Here is a 22,518-nt window from a genome sequence, read left to right on the forward strand (position 1 = left end):
ACCAGATCCCTGTTTCCCAACCATTCCCTGGATGGTTCCGCCGCGCTCTAAATATTTTTTCCGGATGGGTGAATTTCCACTGGTACCAAATAGTTGAAGAGGTGATACAAGTGGTGCCTGTGGCGTTCGTGGCAGGACCCTATTCGTGGACCAGGACCTCCTGACAGTGAAGGTTGGAGTGTGCTTGGCTGACCTTGTGTAGGCAAAGATATTGCAGAGAACGTACTGTGTATTTTGTGGGTGAAACTCTGCAGCCGATTGCGCACAGCCGTGTACCGCAAAACGTCGTGGATTGAGTGACTACATTTTTTTTAAAAAAGGAATTATTACCGCCAGAAAAGCAACCCACCAATCCACTAATAACCGGGTTCCTACTTACTGCTAGATAAACAGGCGTGTGGAGTAAGGAAACTTGCCCAACGTTTCGCCCAGCCGGGAATCAAACCCAGGTCTCTCGTTTGCGAGACGATTGCTCAAACCACTGAGCTACAGGGCTCCACAAAAGAATGTCGGACAAGGTAGGAAGGGGAATAAGGCAAACATTTAGCAAGAGAATAAAAGTAACATAGCTTGAAGAAGATATAACCAATTTCTGAAATATTTCTCTGAATGGGCAATTCCAGCACAAAAATAAAGTATATTGAATGCCAGAACATACAATTAACATGCAGTCGCAGAGAGCAGCAATAGGTAAGCTTGCACGTCAGCCCTCTACAGTCAGACGTCCAGCAAAGGCCATCTGATTCCCCCAGGCTCAGCCTGACACCTCGCTTCACTAGTTTCATCCTCAGCCAGGATCAGCAAGAACGGAAAGCAACGAGAAAGCAGTAACACCAAAAATTAATAACTCATTAAAAAATATGGTTAATCAGCTCAGCCGGTCTGCTTCTCTTTGTTTTAATCTAAAGTGGCCAATAGTCCCTCTCTTTTTTCCCCCAATTTTCTCCCCTTTTCTCCTGAAGGCAGGTTCAATGAGACCGACCGCAATCCCAAGTGGTCATTTCGAATCATTGATATTTACAGTACAGCCCATTGAGTCTCCCAACGGCTCTCAGAGCAAGCTTTTCTTCCAATCCCATTGCCTTGCCCGATTTACTGACTCTTCACGACTGTTTGTGGGACATTGCTGTGTGCGATTGGCTGCCATATTTCGCCCACAAAATACACAGTATGTTGTGTGAAGTGCTTTGAAATGATTAAACGTCATGATAAGGCTTTATCAAATGCAAGGATTATTATTATTACTGGTATAAACCTTGACAGTGATCATCAACAGGCTATTCAAGGTTTGAGTGGGAGGGCTGAGCCTGTTCTTGCCCAAATATACTCTCACCTTCTCCCAACATCCAAACATGTGCTCCTCGGGTAGGGTCTCTGGATAGTCATCAGGAGTGAGATTCTGGCTAATATTGCTCCTTGTTTTGAAGACAGTGAAGCAATAACAGCAACCCCAGTGCTGTTCAAGTAAACATGGCACTGTGCTCGGATCAAACATGGGACTTCCTTGAATTGTTTGTCTCACTGTCAAGCTTCTCTATCCCAGAGGCACCCTTTAGTTTTGGTCTCAGGTGTCAGCTTGGCTTGGTTGGCAGTAATGTTGCCTCTGGGTTATTTTAATGACATTTGTTTCTTTTAAGTAAATGCATTTATAGTCTTCACGCCATTTTATTGCATTTCATTTCCCAAACTACACATTCTCTGTGTGCTCTCTGATTACAACAATCCCAGTTGTGCTCTCTGAGCCATCACTTATACTAATGTATTGTTTTCAATACATTCTTAATATCCTCTTCCCATCTGGCCCGCAGAATAATTAATGTTTTGTTTGAGCTACATTGTTTAACTTCCTATTCCAGAGCGTTACGGGACAGGGAATGAATTGCAGTAGCTAATTCCTCCCCAGCTTTCTCCTTTCCTGTTTTGAAGGAACTATACATGTGGGGGCAGTTCCACAGTCACCAAACCCCTTGTCAAGATGCTTCTTCTGTCATGCAAGCTTAAACAGTTAAACAAATATGATGGGCAACCTGTTAAGCCATGCATCACAGCTAAGTCCACTCACGTGGATTGCTTAGCTTCCGGTCACTGGATAATGATGAATCGTAGGATTACAACTTGATCTTTGCCTTCTCTAGTACAGGGTCACTGAGCTCAATGTTCATCCGTCCCCACTAAACAGACTGAAATCAGCAAATTCCTCCCAGATCGAGGTACAAACCTTTGCTTCCTGGTGCAGAGTTAGCCTCATGTAGTTTTTTAAAATACAATATTCCTTCACTGTCCATATATGGCAGTTTTCAATAATGACATTGTTAGACCAACAACATTCCTTGCATTTGATATATCACAATGTCAAAATGTCTCAAAGCGATTTCGCACGATTTTACTACAAAGTACAGTGACACTATACAGTATTTGCAGGCTACTACTGTACAACATCAACTTGCATTTATATAGCACCCTTTACGTGGAGCACTTAACAGCGGTGTGGTTTGACTCCGAGCTGGAAAGAGAAGGGAGGTGACTGTCGGCAGAGGAAAGTCATCGGGTGGGATTAAAGATAGGGGGCAAGATGAAGGGACTGAGGCAAGGAGTTCCAGAGATTCCAGGCATTGTGGTTGAAAGCACGACATCAATTGTAGTGTGAAGGGGACTAGGGACATTCAGGAGATCCAGCCAGGTGAGCACAGGTGGCAGGTATAGGAGTGAGATGTTAACAGATTGGAGAGGTAGAGAGATGCCAGGGTGTGAAGAGATTTGAAAGTGAGCGTGAAGATCTTGAAATCAATCCATTCTGCAATAAGGAGTCCTGTCCTGTAGCTCAGTGGTTAGAGCACTCGCTTTGCAAGCGAGAGACCTGAGTTCAATTCCAGGCAGGGCGAAACCTTGGGCAAGTTTCCTTACTCCACACAGAGCCTAATAATAATCCCTCCAAAACTAAAAACAATAATAAATTGGTCATTTTCAATCTACGACTGTTTGTGGGACATTGCTGTGCGCAATTGGCTGCCGCGTTCGCCCACAAATATACAGTCAATTCACTTTACAGTGTGTTCTGTGAAGCGCTTTGGGACGTCCTCCCGACGTGAAAAGCGCTATATCAAATGCAAAGATTAATTAATTAAGGTGGGAGGTGACAAAAGAATGAATGAGAATTTCAGCAACATTTGAAGTAGAGGAAGGTCAGGGACCGGATGTGAGGTAGGAAGGGTAACTGGGGATCGAACCTGACCTCAAGGTTGTGTAGAGGTTCAGTGAGGGATAGGCAGGGAAGGATAACGAGTTCAGAACCGTAGGTGAGAAGACATTGTTTATACCAACGTTCATGGAAAATTAATATAATACTTGTTAAAGCACTTTCCAGGTAATTTCTGTAAACTGTATGTTTTGTGGGCAAACTCAGCAGCGAATTTGTACAAAGCAATGACACACACTATCATGAAATGAATTGGTAGCTATTAGACCAGAAAAACTTATTTTTATCAAATGATAATAATCCTTACATTTACATTTCATGTCGGGAGGCCATCTCAAAGCGCTTCACAGCATAGAATGCAAAGTGGAATGACTGGGTTTTTTATGGACAAATTANTTTTTTTATGGACAAATTTTTATGGACAAATTTTATGAGATCATTAACGTTTACCTGAATAGGTAAATGAGACCAAGGTTTAATGTTTCAATGCAGCAATCAAAAGCACTGCAATGCCATGTCACCCATGACTTAAAAGCTCAAAATACCAACATGGGGTATAAATCGACAACCTTCTGATTGAGAGGTGAGAAGGCTTCCAACTGAGCCACCTGAGCTGTATGGAATTATTTCAAAGCACAGTAATCCAAAAACAGGGTCGCCTTGTACCTAGCTTTGTATGAAGTCTCAACGATGTGATAAGGTGCTGTATCAAATGCAAGTATTATTATTATTGCTGTTCTTCCACTACAATTCCAAACTCAAAGTAATTCGACATTCTTGATCTGAACCTCTCTTGGGATCTTTTGTGTGATCTACCTACAAAAACCTACTGAAGATTAATAGATATGAAACTTGGCCCTGGTGTTATAACACCCTTATAGGTTCACCTGTGCACATTGATATGAATGATGCAATGCATATACAGTATATCATATCACACAAGTTCTCTCAACGAATAAATCTGAACTTAAATTTGCTAATACCACGTGTTGCTAATTTTTTAAAACTTGGCCTCAGTGCTCTGAGATAAGCCAGTCACCCCTGTTGAAAGTGTGTCTTCACAGACGTGAGGACACAATCAGTCTTGTAATTCCCCGCAGGGCCAAATTGCCCGATGATAAAAAAATTATAATCCTTGCACTGAGCAGAAAATTCTGTGAAGCTCTTTGAGACGTTTGACATGATAAGTTGTAAATATTAAGCTAAAGATGATTATTATTTTTCAATACAGATGTTGATCTGTTCAACTTTATTCCGGAAAAATATAGGGTTTGAATCCACTAAGGATTCAAGTAAATACAGGAGAATTGCTCACAATTATCGATCAGTAGAATGTCCCTTTCCACTGTTCATTGCAACGTTGCAGCCGAAAGCAAAACCCAACCATTAGTAGAACATTCAATGCAAATGAAACAGCTCAATAATTGGAAACTGAGCACTTAACCTGTATTAATAATTTGAGTGATATTTAGCACCAGCTGTATCTGTGGCAAAATTACACTCCAAACTTACCCAAACCATTAGCTACATTTCAGCATTGTACGTTTTGCAATTTAGCAAAAATAATTTTAAAAAGCAGAGAATTATGAACTCGAAAAGCCACTTACCTGGAGCAAGTGAACCTCAAAATGCCAAATCTAAATAGAATCTCAAAACTGAAGAGGATTGCAGAGTGCTAGAAGCATGCTAATAGATTCAGAGTGCCATGGGTGATGGTCTATTAAGCAAGCGGTAAGTGGAGCAGTACCACTCAAAATAGCTCTTTCTGCCTCAGTAAATACCGTGGTCATACCTGTTAGCCTCATGAAAGTGCACACATTGTGTTACGTCTGTTTATCTCTTTTGATAAAATGCACAACTACATTTAAAAAAACTAATTAAAATTAATGCCTTGCATTCACAATTGCATATAGCAGACACATGTAATGAATGCAAACTAAACTGAGATGGATTGCAATAACTTAGTTCATAGCATGATATATATACCCAGAGAGGGCTGATAATGAAGATCTGTAGAATATGAGTTATATTCTTTGATTGAAATAGCCTGAAAATAAACAAGAAAGAATTAGGTTGCATTTGAATAGTCTCTTATAGTTCAAAACATGTCAAATTGCTTTACATTGGCAATTGTGTTGATTGTATTTTTTGTAGGAAGTTGTGTCATTCTGATCACAATACAGTCTCATAAACAGCTATGAGATCTAAAGGATTATTGTTCATAAAACTGGGGGGAAAATCCCTCCTTTTGAATAGTAACACAAGATCTTTAACATACTCCTGAGGATAGACAGCTGGAAGCTCAGTTCAATGTCAACGTTCAATGCCTCTGACAATACACAAATCATGATGCAGTTGTGCAATTTGAATTTAAATAAAAAGTAAAGACGAAAGCCAAGAGGAGGATGTTGGAGGCCGGGCTGCAAAGCGGTGAAGAAACAGAGTGGTGGTGAGTCTCAGGGACAGGTCCAGGAGGTCACTGAGCACAAGCCCTTCCTGCAAACAGCCATGATCTGATGACGGTTTTGTTACCAAAAAATAAAAAAGCAAAAGGCAACGGAAAGAAATGCAGATGTCTCTGGATTTGGGCTGCCTGGGAAACAGCTGTGGGAAGGCTGTGCTTTCTCCAGCATTCCCTTTACTGTGTCCACTTGTGGTGCAGCCTCTGATATCAGTGCCTATTTAGGGTGAAAGTGGAAATGTCAAGCCTGTCTCTCCTCCCCCACCACCATCGCAGTGCTTTTACTTTCACTTTGTGTTAGTTAGATGCAGCCCTCTCTCTCTCCCTCTCCAGTTTTCGAGTGTGTCTATTCCTTGCTGTTACACGGCTGTGCCCACACCACTCACCACAGTCCTTTGGTTTGCTGTGCAGATGTTTATTACTCCGTGTAGGTGATTAAGTGCTCCCTGCAGATGGTTAGTACTCACTACAGATATTTAATACTCTGTGTAAATGCTTTGTATTCTGTACAGATCTTCAAGTGCTGTTAAGTCTGGATCGTAAGTACTGTAAGTCCTGACATAAAGGCGCTATATAAATGCAGAATTGGCAGAAAGTTGTCAACTAGTAAATCATGTTTACGTAGCGTAACCATGGAGGTGTCTCACAGATTTAACTGTGTTAAAATAATCATTGTATTTTGTAATTTTTTAAATATTTGCAGCAATGCAATGTTTTTGCCTTTGGGTTACAGGCATAAAAAATGTTGTGAACCTGCCCACACCCCCAAACAGACATGGAGCTCAGCGTGGAGATTCTGCGTTGGATGTGTGGTGGAATCCAAGCAATATGCTGGACAATAGATCACCTATTGTATTGCTTTATTATCATGTCAGTTATTGGGTTGATAATGCATTGCATATGCAAAGATCCCTCCTTACCTGAGAACATATTAATATCTAAAGAGGGAAAAGGGGATAACATTACTGGAGAACAAACGATTGAAGCGAATGAAGATTCCTTTGGTATAACAAAGACAGAAGACCTTAGGAAGCTCATAGAGAATCAAGCCAATAAGCACATTGTTACCAGCCTTGTTGATCCTCTGCACCAGAGTAATGGAAAAAAAAGACTTACTGCTTTGATTGAACATAGTAAAGATGAAGATTTTCCTTGGAGTGATATCCTGTATGTAGACAACCCAGCCGAAGAATTTGACATCTACACAAGTATGAGCGAAGGAGACCAGGGGGATCTGAGGTGGAGGGATACTGACAACACAAAACAACATGGCAGGTATTGTAATATTTATTGGTATTCTCATAGCATTCCATCTTTTTACACTTTCTTCCCACGGTCTTTTATGGTTTGTTTTCTGATTGACTGAAAGCTAGTGACTGACTAACCATTGTAAACAGGGGACCCTGAATAGCATAAGCAGCGTGGATCTGCGGTGGTTGTCCTAAACAATAACAGATTGTTGATGAGCACATGGACGAGAGCATCTCAAAATGAAAATCAAAAGGTCAAGGGTCAGCAAGATAGAGAATAAGCACACTGAACTTTGCTTCTGTTACTTAAACTGGTGGCAAACCATGCAAAAATAATTCTTTATATGTATTCTGTGCCAAATCTTGGGCAAATAGATGCACGTGTGATCTGGCATGAAATTGTGCGTTGTGGCTTTGTGTTTGTGATCTCCCCGCGCAATAACTAAGTAGGTAAGCTGTGTGCATCTTATACATTGGCTTCCCAACACACATTTTATTTCCAACCAAATCAAAAGCAGGTAATCGTGCACATTTAGCACCGGGTGCAGTGTGATGGCATTAGCAGTTATGAGAAAGTGGTGTGGTATGAAAGCAGTCAGCCTCACTGGGATGGGATATGAGGGAGGAAATATTTCTATTTCCTTTCTTGATGTTAATGACTACAGTAGTTCCAACATTCCATCAATAACAGTCATGAGTGATCAGTCATGATTACCAGTTCAGGATTTTATTAAGGGTTTGAATAAAGGGCATCCACACAACCTGAACCAAACAAAAAATTGGCTGACATGTAAAATGTAGAAGGATACTGGGGTGAATCTTGTAGTAATTCTTAATATGAATTAAGAAGAAATTCAGCTGTACAGACTTGGGAACACCAATCCAACTCAATGTATTTCCAGAGTGGAATTCCCTTCTTTCTTCAGTTGACACAAATGTGTGACATATTTTTGGTTACCTTGCTGTGCAATACTTTGCTGTTTCCTACATCAGCCCCAATCAAGCTCAAGTGTGGATAGGTTTCACTGTAATGATCTCTTGTCCTGCTTTGTTCTAGTGATGAAGAGGATCTCTACCGCAGTGTGGATGACATTAAGCAAAGTCAGCTCAGTAAGTCTGATACTAAGCAGCTATTTACTTGTAGCGGTCACAGATTAGATCAGCGTTGTACTTTGAGAAATTTGAACACCGCAGATAGTTTGTCTCTATCCAGAGGAAAGTCTCTCTTCAAAAGAACCTAAGATAGTTCGGATAAAATTGCTGTTTTTTCTAGTTATGGATCTGCCAAGTTGGATCTTACATTGGCTGTGCATAGAGGAGATCCAGGAGCTTTGTAATGAGAGGTTGTGACATTGGAGCGAGTTGACTTGCCAATGCCCCATACATGTGCGGACGCTTTGACATCATCACATAGGTACTGGGATGATGTGGAAACCTTTGCGCTCTCTCTCTCTCTCTCTCGCCATCATTACAACGTTGTTTTTGATTTTTGCTATCCAAGTAACGGTAACAGAATTATGATTCTATCTCTATCTCTCTGCCTCCATCCTTGACTCCAGGACCACTGCTGTCCTGATAGAATGTCTGTCAGACATCAAGTCCTGGATGAGAGCTACAGTTGGACATCAAAAAGACCCAAGGCCCTCCTAATTGGCTTCCGTCAGCGCCTTCACACCCCAGGCACTGATAGCAATACCATCCAAGGATGCACACTCCACTGAGCCAGTTTTGTGCGCGAACATCTTGGTATTTCTTACTAATATCTTGCGCATGAATATCTTACGATACTTACAATCAGCATCATGTGCAGACGGATAAATAGATTATTACACTGAGTGGTTATTACACCTTTCATCTCCATAAGACCATAAGAAGTAGAACCAGGAGAAGCCTATTCGGCCCCTCAAACCTGCCCCGTCATGACTGATCTTCTCACATTTTTAACAAAATGGAATTTTTTTTAAAAGTTGGAATTATATTAGAGGATTGTTGGCCAGGACACCTGGAAAAACCCCATGTCTTTTTGAATAGTGTTTTGGGATCTTTAACATTCATCTGAACGATCAAATGGGATCTCAGGTTTCACGTCTCATCTGAAATCCGGCACCTTGGACAATGCAGCATTCCCCCAGACCTGCAATGGAGAGTCAGCCTACACTGTGAGCTCAAACTCCTGGTGTGGGCTTAAACCCACATTAACAGCTTGTAAAGCACAGTGAATTCAGAGTTGAATTGTTTCAAACAAGCTAAGCAAAAGGTTCTGAATAAGAGAGTTACAAGGGAGCAACTTGGATCACAAATCCCAAAGGACTGTCTCCATATGAAATGGACTGAAATGTTCTATCTTCCCTTATCTTGTGTTGCTCGGTATTTGTGTCCTGTTCTGGAAGTTGGTTTACAGATATCATGGTTATCTCAGTTGGCTTACTTTCTGAGCAAAGCTAAAGAAAACGGAAAAACTTATAAAGGTGAGCAGTGACGTAGTAACAAAAGATAAAATAATGCTTTTCTTTTTGCCTTTTGACAGTGCTCAGCTTTGCTCCAAAATGTGACCTTATTTTACACAATGAAAGTAAAGAAGAGACTGATAAAGTGGAGGTAAAGTAGCCCTGCTTTCAGTTTATTCAAGAAACCAATCATTTCAAAGGTGTTACTGCATAACATGACACAGCCAGGCTCTTTTGTGATCTCCTGAGAGCGCATAGAGAAATTTGCAACTTGTTTAGTTTAAGAGGGGCCCTAGTTCCTACACATTCTTGGCACACTAATATTGCAGGTCTTTAACCCCATTTTCTTCTTCCCATTACATCCTACTTCCACTTAATGCATGTTGCCTTCAGTCAAGAGAGTGGGACTGTGTATTGTCAGGAGGTTAGTTGAAGACTGCAAGAAAGCATTGCACTTCCTATGTCATCAGAAGTTCAAGTTAATAAATAATAATCCTTACATTTGATATAAAAATGATTTCCCTTTCCCTCTCCCCATGATGAAACAGGCTCCCAACGCTCATTAAAGTAGAAGATACTAACTGGGCATCCATGAACTCAGAAGTTACAACAACAACTTGTATTTATATAGTGCCCTTCATACGGGATAACACCTCAGAGCGTTAATAATGGTGTCGTCTGATGCAGAAGTTTAACACCTTTTAGGGGGAGAAGGGAGGAGAGAAAATTGCAAAAAACAAAAGCACTGTAGCTCTCCATGTTGACAGTCTTCTGCTCCAGTATTCTGACTCTTGCGCTTCTCTGCACTGAGGTTCTGGATATGTTTCTCTAATAACTGGATACTGTGGATAATTAACAGATATTGTTCAGAGGTGAAGTTGTAATCTGATACAATAAGTGAAGTCTCAGAAAAGATCCGGCAGCAGAGATTGTATTGAACTGCGGTGGAGAGGAAGAAAACCTTTAGGATTGACTTTGTGCCAACAATGCTCGATTATACTAATATTGTTTGGCAGCAGGAAGCTAACCAGACAATGCTCACAATAGCAAGCCACGCTGCTTAAAATCCAGCAGTACCCACAACACACACTCTGGGGTCTTCAAGCTTCAGGTTTCACCAACCTGCGACGAAAACTATCTGGTTGTAGGTAATCAGGATGTGTCCCTCCAGGGAGAGAATGCATCCCGCAGCATCATCTGTTAACTATTTATAATATCCGGTTATTAGAGAAAAATATCCAGAATCTCATTGCACAGAAGTCCAGCAGTTATAACACTGGAGCACATTCCGTTCCAGACACAGGGAAATGTCTATGTGTAGGTGGCATCATTTGGTTTGGATACTCTTCAGTAGGCCGATGGATTTCCACACGTGTCAGACATCTGGCTGAGCAAAATAAATATTAATATTTATAACGTTTCAAGTTCAGTAATGATTTTTTTCTTTTTTGACATGTGTTTTGAAGGCTGTCAGTACTGAGTGGTCAATATTAAATTCTGAAAACATGAAGAAAGATAATTATTTCCAATTGAGGAAAGTCACATGCGAAGCACTGATCAGAGGCAAGTCGCTACCATCTTGGATAGTAACTGAGGAGATGTCACAGGTAATTCAAATAACTAATGTTATTTACAGATTCATGGTTGCACATTTACTTCTCCAATAAAGTCAATTTGTTAATACAGAAATCAGGAGTAACATTTGTGGTGACCCTTATTAGTAGTTCAAATGTGGATTGTTCTCCCAGTAGAATCCATATTAGCTTTTAAGAAGCAATTGGATAACTAGAATCCTTGCATTTGATCTAGCACATTAACAATACAAAACCCATCAATGTGCTTCACAAAACGTGCTTCATAGAGCTTTTTTCTGTAATATGTATTAATCTGTAATATATTGTTTTTGTACAGCGTCTTTCACATCGGGAGGATGTCCCAAGGCTCTGGACAGTCAGGGATTTGAAAAGGAGAAAATATAATAATAATAATAATAATGCTTGTATATAATATAGTGCTTTTCATGTCTGCTAGACGGCTCAAAGCAGTTCACAGAATATACTGTAAAGTGAATTGACTGTATATTTGTGGGTGAAACGTGGCAGCCAATTGCGCACAGCAGTGTTCCACAAACAGTCGTGGATTCAGTGACCAAATTATTATTTTTTTTTTTAGCGATTATTATTCCCGGAAAAGCGACTAACAACAACAACAACAAGATTCCATTTATAGAGCGCCTTTCACGTCGGGAGGACGTCCCAAGGCGCTGTACAGTTGGGTCAGGACCCGAGCAGGGGGGAAATGGTCAGGGAGAGGGGAGGGAGCGAGGAGGGGGTAGAGAGTCGAGAGGGGAGCTGAAGGCACGGGACTAACAACTGGGTTCCTATTTACTGCTGGGTAAACAGAGGCGTGTGGAGTAAGGAGACTTGCGCAACATTTCGCCCTGCCGGGAATAGAACCCAGGTCTTCTCGCTTGCGAGGCGAGTGCTCTAACCACTGAGCTCCAGGGCTCCATCAAAGGGTATTAAGAAAAGGCTGGAGAATGGGACTAAATGGGTGACTTAGAGAACCTTCTGTGCTGTCAATTTCTATGTTTCTGAGGCAGGAGAAAGCTATTCACCAGGTGGCAGCACAACTCTCCAGGATGGGTTTCTTCTTTTTCTGGTCCCAGTGCTCACCCTTGTTTTTGAATCCCATTCAATTGACTGGGAGTTGACCATTTGGCTGTTTAGATCTCTTCAGCAGATCGACGCTGGGAAAGGAATATGTTAACAAAAATATTACATCAAGCTTGATGGAGGCTCAAAAGTTTACAAAATAGAAATTGCCTGACTCAGAAAAGGAAGTAAAAAGGAGTGCGGTGCCACCTGGTGGTGATAGGTTACGTCAGAAATATTCTCAGCCATAGTAGCGATCCTTCTCAACATAGCAGGTTAGGATTTTATAGATCCCAACAGCTGTTATGTGATGAATCTTATGTGAAATATAACAAAAACCGTGAAAATATAACATCAATAAAGAAAGTCACAGGGGTCTAAAATGCTGTTTAAATTCGGGACTAGAATGTGTCACAATATTTTCATTGCTGACGACCTGCTTCAAACTCTTTATTAGTCAGAATGCTACAATTTTAGGTTTTTCAGTGTATTGTAATTGCTACAGTTTCTCAAGCAGAATTTCCCTTGTTTTGCTTTGTGCACAACATATAGGGACTATCCTCTTTGGGGGTGAGGTAAGCGCCAGTCCAGTAGGGGCAGGGAATCCGATTGTAATAATAATAGTCCTTGCATTTGATATAGCACCTTATCACATCTTTGAGAAGTCTCAAAACGCTTCACAGAATATACTGTAAAGTGAATTGACCGTATATTTTGAAGGCGAAAATCGGCAGCCAATTGTGCCCAGCAATGTCCCACAAACAGTCTTGGATTGAGTGACCAATTTATTATTATTAAATTGATATTTAGTTCCTGTTACCCTGCAAGCCCAAACCCTAATTGTTAGGTGGTCCTAATGGGTAGGTCAAGCAGCAGGAAAGCTTGCCAGACATTGCTGTCACTGGCAAGCTATGCGGTTTTAGCTGGTTAGACTCCAGCAGTTCCCTAACACACACTCTGGGGCCTCCAAGCCTTGGCTCTTGCCAACCTGCTCTCTGGAATTAGGTAAACAGGGCACATCTCTCTAGGGAGAGAGAGCACATTCCATGTCAGCCATGGGATTTCCGTGTGTGCTTGGCAAGCATAAAACTCTCAGTCTGGTTCTTTTTAGCATCATGATAAGTTTCCACATGTGAGTGACACCCAACTGACCAAAACACAAAACAACATATAGAGATCCAATAATGGGCAATAGACATATTCTCAGATCAAGAAACATTTGTAATCAAAACCACAACTTTGACTACATTTCTGCAGCTAGTGGATACTCCTTTTGAGATCTGAGTAATGACATGTCAGAACAGGTAAATTGTTTACTTCCTTGACATAATCGTGTCTCTGTCAAACTGAACATGGTTCAATTCATGAGTTATCAAGTTTCTTGAGCTGATATTAAACAAGAAAGAGCACTTGTTCTGTATGAACTGGAGTTCCCAAATCTTCACGCCAGCATTATTTAAATTGGCTGAGACAGACAGAACTATTCCTAGAAGTGAAATGTGATGACTTGAACCCCATATTGACCCAGAAGAGTTCCAGACTGAACATGAATTTGCAGTGTTTACACTACAATGAAAGATATTACATCAACTGTTTGACTGATGTGCTGGCATATTACCTGCCTCTTTTTTGAAAGGAAATGCGGTGCTTGTAAATATCCGCTGGTGTGCTCTTGGCTGTGTGTACATGTACACAGCAAAAAGAAGAACACAGATAGTTTCAGTGTTTGTAACCTTTCTCAAATGTCACACAATGTTTCTGTGTTTCCAGTGTCTGTGCAACAACAAAATCAACTCATTAAAAAGCCCCACAGTGAATCTAATAACAAAAGTTGGAAAGGTGTTTAATACAAATTAAGATATATGTTCTTGATAATATAATAAATTATAATAATTCTTGCATTTGATATAGTGCCTTCCACATCGGGAGTTCATCGTAAAGCGTTTCACAGGATTTACTGTAAATCCTGTAGTGATGTAGTGATTGTGTATTTTACAGGAAAATATAAATGAGAGCTGCAAATCTATTCAGAGATTTACTTCAGACCTGATGTAGTCTTCATTTCACAGCTTGTATCTTCAGTGAGGACACTGTGTAGAAATGTATAACTGCTGAGCAGTCAAAGTTGATCACCCAAGAATGACTAAACTTGGTGCTTTGAAGCAAATCATCCGCAACTTCAAGAATAATGGGAATTTGTAGATGGCACGTAATAAGGCTCTCACCTCATTTCTGTTGCTACTGTATAATCTGGGTTGTACTGTTATAATTTACATCGCGCAGTAAAAATTGCAGCCAGTGATAATGTTGCTATGATCACTGATAATTAACACTTCATAGGCCATAATTTTCACCCCAAATGCAATATTCTCAATAGGACATCCTTAGCTTCAGGATGGTGCTCTGAATGGTGTGGAGAAACTCTGTTAAAGTCCAATTTCTAATTATAAAGTTTGGATTCCTCCAATGAATGGCCAAGATTTGACCAACTTCAGCCAAATTAGGGGTCAGCATAGCTCAGGTGGTAGCACTCTCGCTTCTGAGTCAGAGTCACAATCCCTCCAAAAACCAAAAAAAACAATAATAAATTGGTCATTTTTAATCTGCAATTGGCTGCCGCGTTCGCCCACAAATATACAGTCAATTCACTTTACAGTGTGTTCTGTGAAGCGCTTTGGGACGTCCTCCCGACGTGAAAAGCGCTATATCAAATGCATGGATTATTATTATTATTATTAAGGTTGTGAGTTCAAGCCCCATGCTGGGACTTTGAGATCACCATACAGGCTGACACTCCAATGCAGTCCTGGGGACATGCTTGGTGGTTCTCTCCTTCAGATGAGATGTTAAACTGAGGTCCCATCTGCTTGTTAAAGATCCCATGACACTACTTGAAAAAAGAAAGGAGTTTCTCACTGCTGTCCTGGCCTACAATCCCCCAGATAAAATAGATTTTTCACAAATTAGCTGCAATGTTTGCTTATAAATACACAATCATTGGACCTTATAGTAAATCCTGTGAAGTACTTTGAGATACCTTGATGATGTGATAAGACTCTGTATCAAGTGTGAGGATTATTAAATCTTTAAAAAATTAAATTATTAAATCTTCCTCCGTTCCCACCAGTCTAATGGGCATTTATTCATAATTCTCCATTCTACTGCAATCCAGTATTTCAGTACAGGTCTATCCATCAGATCTGTGAGGCAGGAAGATTTACAGGAACATTAACAATTTTGCAGGAATGCAGCACAATTGAGCATGTTTTATTTTACATTCACTCCCACAGATTCCCCGAAGGTTGTCCCAAGAGGGCTATGCCTGGATAAATCAGTGGTGTTTTGAACATAAGATCGGTGGAAACCCTGTTCAAAAGCTACAGTCATGTTTGGAAACATTGGAGAAGAAGGTACGTTTTTGACACTACAAAACCAAATCCAATTGAAGTGAAATGTCTCCTGGCCTCTCACTCGCAGACTGTGGGACCTGAATAATACAAGCCAATGATAGAGTTATGTCCCTATCCACTGGAGCTCCCTGCCTCTATCCCTCTCTATCTTTAAATCCCTCCTTAAAACCTACCTCTTCAACAGTGGCTATGGTCACCTCCTGCTTCCCCTTCTCCCTTGCTTAGCATCCAACCCCACCACTGTGAAGGGCTCTGAGATATTATCCTACGCGAAGGATGCTTTTCTTTCAATGCAAGTTGTTGTATTTTCTATCTTTTACAGTGGTTAGCAATATGCTGCATACATAGTGAGACTGAACGAGCAGAAGCATGTGGAAATCTGCTCAAGGATGAAACGACAGAACAAAGAATGTACGAAGCCGTGAAGTTTCTAATGTTGTATAAAGCCATTCACCTTTACAATGACATGGAAAACGGAAGAAAGGTCCCTGAATTTTGCAAGCATCTGTTTGCCAGGAATACTTCATTTTCCCCGTACCATCTGATGGTCAACCATCTAAATTGGATTGGCTACAGCAGTGGCTTGGAAGAGGTAAGTGCTGATGTATTCCCAAGCACCAAGTAAGAGTAAAACAGGAATTATTTATATTCATAACTTTAGCAGTTTCATTGCAGAAACATTGAAATACATTCCAAGACATTGAAATATTCTTGCAACTCATTTTATTGTATGAAACTGTGAAGTTATTATAGATTATAAATCTACATTATAGATATATAGATCTGTATCATAGATACAGAAAGATTACTCTTTTTTTAGAAAATAAATGTGCTATGTAACCACTTTGATGGAAAGTGTAGTGATCCTGCACCAAATCCAGGATGAAGGCCAACAAGAGTGAACATTTTTCAATTAAGGACAACCAAAATTTATAGGAATAACTGAGAAGCTGAAGTGTGTTTTAGCTATTTGGGCTCATGGGGACTGTGAAAATGAAGAACTTTAGCTTTTATTGAGCACATTAGGTGCCTCAGAGTTCTAATTCTTAAATTTTAAGCACATTAATTCTATGTCTTGGTATTGTTATTGTAAAATATGAATCTGTGCACAATTTGTCTTGGTGTTACATGTATTATAAAAACATAGTAATTCCTGCAGTAAATCTACTGGTACGGTGAATTCGGTGCTACCTTTGAGTAATGGCAATTGGAATACTAGGCAGTATATAGTGACTGTTCCATCAACAGGTTTAGCAACACTGAAAGCTACAGTGATAAATATCGTAAACTTTCATTGAAGCATTTGAACAGCAAAGTAAATACCAGTAATAATTATTTTGGTTTACTTCAGGAATGTTGGAGCAGTAAAATCACACTAGTGTTATTTTCAACACATATTCAATATAATTGATATATTTTTTAATCATTTCAGTTTTATAGGATGAATTCCGCTGAAAATGTCACATCTGACACTGACTGTTTCTGTTGAACATTGAAGCCCATATAGCGGTGGAGCAGAATTCTCTGTATATTTGGTCATGACATTATTTATATTAAAAAAATTTAAATATAAAAATCTAATTTCTAATTTTCTCCCCAAAGAGATATGCCGCTCTGCTCCTGATCCCCAGCCTCTTCCTGCTGACGTGTAGTTCTATAGATTCTGGTTTCCCTCTGGTTTCCTTTACCCTTTAATCATTGTTCATTGTCCATTCAACAACAACAACTTGCATTTATAATAGTGCCGTTCACATGGGCTAGCATCCCGAGTGCTTAACAGTGGCGGAACATAATATGACGTCAAGCCAGAGGGATAGGGAGGGGGAAGGTGACCATAAGCACAATCAAAGAGGAAGATCCTTAGGCGGGATTTGAAAGTGGGGACGGAGGGGACAAGGTGGAAGGAATAGAGGGAGAGCATCCCAGAGTTTCGGTAGGGCTGCCCTGCGTGGGATTTTTTTTTCTCTCTCCTGTAAAGTTTGATCTATCAGAACAAGATGAGAATAAAAAAGGAAACAAATGAAATTAAACAGAAAGAAAGGAAGAAAGACATGAGATGATGTACACAGATGAAAGCAACAATCCATCACTGGGATTTCCATGTGCAGGGGAACGCATGGAAATCTCTGCCAGGTTTGGATACGCTTAAGCATGGTGATGGGTTTCACCATGTGTCAGATACCTGGCTGACCAAAACAAAATTGGAAAGAGAAGGGAGTTTCTCCCAGTGTCCTGGACAACAATCCCCCAAATTAAATTGGTCCCTCGCAATGGCTGTTTGTGGGATATTGCTGTGCGCAACTGGCTAATTGTCACATCTCACCCACAAAATACACAGTCAATTTACAGTAAATCCTGTGAAGCACTTTGAGACATCTTGACAAAATGATAAGGCATTATATCAAATGCAAGGATTATTATTTATTATTATAAGTAGACAGGGTCTTGGCTTAACGTGTCATTGACAACTCCGTCCTTCAATTCATGACTGCTTGTGGCACTTCCTGGTGCCTATGGCATGTGCCTTTGCCTATAGTCACTACACTTGACAGTAATTAGCTGTGAAGCACTTTGAAATGTCTGAAGTGATATTTCTGAATTCCTGATGCATTCAGCCCTGTTACTCTGTTGTGTTCTGCCCTCTGATGGATTTGATGTGCATCTGCACACAATTTTCTGAAAATTGTTCATAAACCATAATATGTAAGAACCAACTATAGCATTTCAAGTTGGTCGCTTCCACTAAATGATTAATAGTCGCCTCTATTTTTCACGCATTGCTCACCCAACCTGTTAATGTATTTCACATCTGCTGAATAAGATAAGAACTGAGGCTCAGGGAACATTGGCTAAGAATATTCGCCTGTCATTTTATTACAGACTGAAATGGAGCTTCTGAGACACACGTTGGAAACTACGATTAGTGGCTACTTTGTGGACTGTCCAGATCATTGACCATCTCGAACATTGGGACATATTATTACATCTTTACTGAACAAATATGTGTGTGACTGAAGGGATGCTTAGGCTGTGCAGATTTCACCAGGAAATTAACAAGTGACATTCCACAATTCCAGTTGAGTTCCTCTACGGTTCCTGTTTTCTAAGCTGTGTTTTGTTTTGATCAAAGTTTGTACACAATTATTTGAAATGTCAACTGTGATTTTTTACCAGACTGGATTGTCTGCTACAATGTGGAAGTTAATCTGAATCCTTTTGTAACTGCTTGTTATTTTGTTACATTTCTTTACTATTTCTGATCAAACAGGTCAGAATACCACATACCAGTAAATATAAACACACAGTTAATTGCAAATGTATCATCTAATCTGCAAAATAAATGCAATACCAGATCATTGGCAAAATGCAAATGGGTATTTTAGTTCTGCATATTGTAGAAATACAAATTTGAGAGATACTATCCTAGCAGAGTTCACAACTTCAGAAATTAATTTTCATTTTGCATTCCAAAATCCTTCGAGCAGAACAAATGATCCCAGTTTAATCCTGTTGTGGTGTCTTCTACTCCATCAGTTTGTTTTGTTTTTCTGCACTTACCAATTGCTCCTTGATTTCCTTGCCTGAAACCAACCTGAGTGTGGTAAATCAGGATATTTACTGTGTTTGGCTTTGATTCGATCCACTGAACAATGCAGCTAAGTGAAGATGTTTTGAGATAGGCTTGCAGAGCCTGGGGCAGGAGAAGACATGGATAGTCTGCAGCTTGTGTAGAGAAGCACTGGGGAGTCTGGACAGTCCTGACCCCTGACTGTCCAGTGCCTTGGGACGTCCTCCCGACGTGAAAGGTGCTCTATAAATGTAATTTTGTTGTTGTTGTTGTTATTGGCGAGCATTGACAGAGTGAAGCCAGGCTAAACTCTGTTTAGCAAAAGGCAAAATACTGTACTGCAGATGCTGGAAATCTAAAATCTATTCATATTTCTGAATGAGTTTATTTGGTATTAATGGATGTCTGCACTGCCTTGATGGCCTGGGCCCTTGTTTGAACCTTAGAAAATTCTGAATTCATATCACTGGCTTGTTTTTTTTTCCAAAGAGCTGCTGAATTCAACAACTTAGTGTTAAAATCCCATATTCTTTAGTTACCAAACACAGCACATACAATTCTATTAAAGGTCTAAATATTCAGTGGAAGGATATTTCTGTATTGGACCTAAATGTAGATACTGAAAGCAACATATACAAACAAGAAAGCAGAACACACTTTACTGTTAATTGCAAAGAAAGTGAGACGCCCCATGGCTTCTTCAAGTACATATTACAAAAGTTTAAAAACATCTTGAAAAGTCATTCATTCTAATTTGTAACTATACTTGCAAACACAGAATATATGAAGCTACTGTGCATTTTGATTAGAAGGTATCTGCAGGAGAGTACATTATATTAATAAAAATAATAATCCTGGCATTTGATATAGCGCCTAAAATGTCAAAAAGGACTCCATAAAGTTTTTGTAAAGTGTAGTGACTGTATATTTGTAAGTAAATGTACATCAATTTTCACACAGCAACATCCCAAACAACTCTGCAGTATTTTTTCTGGAGGATTCTTAGCCAGGACAAAAAGAAACTCCTTTGTCAGGTAGTGTCATGAGATCTTTAACATCCACCTGAACATGCAGATGTATCATCCAAAAGGTGGCACCTCTGACAATACAGTGCTTTCCCCAGCACTGGAATGTCAGCCTGGACTATGGGCTGAAAGTCCAACATGGGGCTTGTTCCCACAAGCTTCTGATCCAGTGGAAAAAGCGCTATTTCTTGAACTTGACTAGATTATTGACCTGGTTGGAGCAAATACAAATTCAGGCAATTATTTCTGGGAGAGTCCTATCTACATTGATCAGCAGTCAGAATGGAAATGGTCATTGTCTGAATTTGAATGAGTGCACTGCAGATGTCTTATTTCCCCTGTTGTCCTAGTTCATACATTTTCTTCCTGTCATGGTTATATTTGTCCTGCAGATTTGCATGTTTGAAATATTAGAACAAATTCAGAGCAATCAGAACAATATATTTTTAAAAATGGACTATCACAAAAGCTCTGGCCTCTTCCTAAGTGTTTATCAAAAGCTGCAAAGTAGGACAATTAGTCTTCAACTGGTGTGAACATCTTTTTAAATATCAGTAGTTCTATTTTGTGGTTCAAGCAGGAACTTAAAGAATTGTGCATGTTGAGAATTTAACACTAGCAGATGCACTCAGTCAAGGTAACCTTTACCACATCCTGAGCAACTGAATTCAGTTTGAGTCGCCCTGGCATGGGTAAGTGTAATTTGAAGATTTATAAAAGTGATAATAGGTCTTTGGATTTACACCCAAAACATAACAACTTGTTGTAGGAGCCTGCTACAATCTTTCTTCCTCTTGGATATTGGGCATGGAGGAGGTTCAAATTTCACAGTTTAGCAAAGTTATTTATCTTACAGGCATGCATTTATAATGGAGAAATCCCAAATACCCAACTGTATGCCATTAGCTTCACTGTCTTTGAACATGTTCTCACTGGACTACAAAGGATTAGCTCAACTCAATGAAATCTCAATGAGAGCCTCTTTCTGATGTTACTTACTCTTTGCTTAAAGAACTCTCCACCAGTGCAGTACACTCCCTGCACTACATTGGAGTCCTGTAGCTCAGTGGTTAGAGCACTCGCTTTGCAAGCGAGAGACCTGAGTTCAATTCCAGGCAGAGGGCGAAACCTTGGGCAAGTTTCCTTACTCCACACAGAGCCTAATAATAATCCCTCCAAAAACCAAAAACAATAATAAATTGGTCATTTTCAATCTACGACTGTTTGTGGGACGTTGCTGTGCGCAATTGGCTGCCGCGTTCGCCCACAAATATACAGTCAATTCACTTTACAGTGTGTTCTGTGAAGCGCTTTGGGACGTCCTCCCAACGTGAAAAGCGCTGTATCAAATGCAAGGATTATTATTATTATTACATTGCCTCCCTTGCCTCCTTCAATGCACGTCTCAAGACTCTTCTCTTCGACTGTGCCTCCTACCTTCCCCACTCTCCACCCTTCCTGACGGATCCCTGAATATCCAGCACCTTGGGACATCTTCCTGATGTGAAAGGTGCTATACAAATGTAAGTTGTTGTTGTTGTCAGGGTAGACTTTATAAGTTCATGGGGCTTGAACTCACCATCTTCCAATTCAGAGACAAGACTGCTATCAACTGAAGCAGCCTGACATACATTTAAGAGACTCAACTATGAGAACGATTGGCCACCCTTTTTCTCTCCAGAAAAAGACAGAGTGAGAATCTGATAGAGGTACTTAAAATTGGCAGGCATAGAAAAGTTGGATGACAAATGTTTTTCCCTGTAATATTTCAAAATAAAAATGACAAAAGTCAAAAATTGCAAAATTTGTTTTCGTTCACAACAACTTACAACAACTTGCACTTATATAGCGCCCCCCACATCGGGTAGCGTCTCAGACGCTTAAAAGTGGCAAAGCGTGACTCCGAGCAAGGGGGGAGGTGACCGTAAGCACGGTCGAAAAGGAAGGTTTTCAGATGGGACTTGAAAAAGGGGAGAGAGGGGGCAAGGTGGAGGGATTGAGGGACAGTGTTTCAGAGTTTGTAGGTGTAATGGCTGAAAGCGCGGCCTCCAATGGTGGGGTGGAGGGTACGAGGGACGAGCAGGAGGCTGGTGCCAGTGGAGCGGAAGCGCCGGGTGGTGGATTGGGGAGTGAGGAGGTCGGAGAGTTAGGGAGGTGCCAGGGACTGAATAGATTTGAACATGAGTGTGAGGATCTTGAAGTCAATCCATTCAGTGATCGGGAGCCAGTGGAGCCTGGGCCAGAACTGGTGATTTGTGGATACAGAGTTTGATCTGGGTCAGTATGTGGGTGACAGTTCTGAATGAGCTGGATCTTGTGAATAGTGGAGCTGGGGAGACGGGGAGGAGTGCGTTTGAGTAATCCAGGCGGGAGGTGACAAACGCATGCACGAGGGTTCCAGCTGCATTTGGGGTAAGATACAATCGGAGGCGGGCAATGTGGCATAAGTGGAGGAAAGGGGTCTTGGTTAGCGACCGGATGTAGGGGAGGAAGGACAGCTAGGGGTC

General features: G+C 40.5%; 1 protein-coding gene across 1 annotated transcript; it reads left to right on the top strand.

Annotated features, from left to right (window-relative positions):
- The first annotated feature begins 5,944 nt into the window (after positions 1-5,944).
- Positions 5,945-18,789, top strand: LOC103183939 (ubiquitin thioesterase otulin). The gene is made up of 8 exons (XM_007901704.2): positions 5,945-6,112; positions 6,391-6,932; positions 7,965-8,017; positions 9,435-9,505; positions 10,821-10,961; positions 15,299-15,418; positions 15,741-16,010; positions 18,299-18,789. Exons 2-8 carry the CDS (start codon positions 6,433-6,435, stop codon positions 18,371-18,373), a joined length of 1,230 nt encoding a protein of 409 aa, XP_007899895.2. The 5' UTR covers positions 5,945-6,112; positions 6,391-6,432; the 3' UTR covers positions 18,374-18,789.
- The last annotated feature ends 3,729 nt before the right edge of the window (positions 18,790-22,518 follow it).

This window comes from Callorhinchus milii, unplaced genomic scaffold (assembly GCF_018977255.1).
Source record: "Callorhinchus milii isolate IMCB2004 unplaced genomic scaffold, IMCB_Cmil_1.0 Scaffold2, whole genome shotgun sequence".
Taxonomy (NCBI): domain Eukaryota; kingdom Metazoa; phylum Chordata; class Chondrichthyes; order Chimaeriformes; family Callorhinchidae; genus Callorhinchus; species Callorhinchus milii.

What these genes read in the sequence shown, in the direction of transcription:
- LOC103183939 (XM_007901704.2), top strand. Translation starts at nt 6,433, where the DNA reads ATGGAGCTCAGCGTGGAGATTCTGCGTTGGATGTGTGGTGGAATCCAA. An exon ending in CATTAAGCAAAGTCAGCTCA is followed by an intron (nt 8,018 to 9,434) that starts GTAAGTCTGATA and finishes GCCTTTTGACAG; the next exon opens with TGCTCAGCTTTGCTCCAAAA. An exon ending in TAACTGAGGAGATGTCACAG is followed by an intron (nt 10,962 to 15,298) that starts GTAATTCAAATA and finishes TCACTCCCACAG; the next exon opens with ATTCCCCGAAGGTTGTCCCA.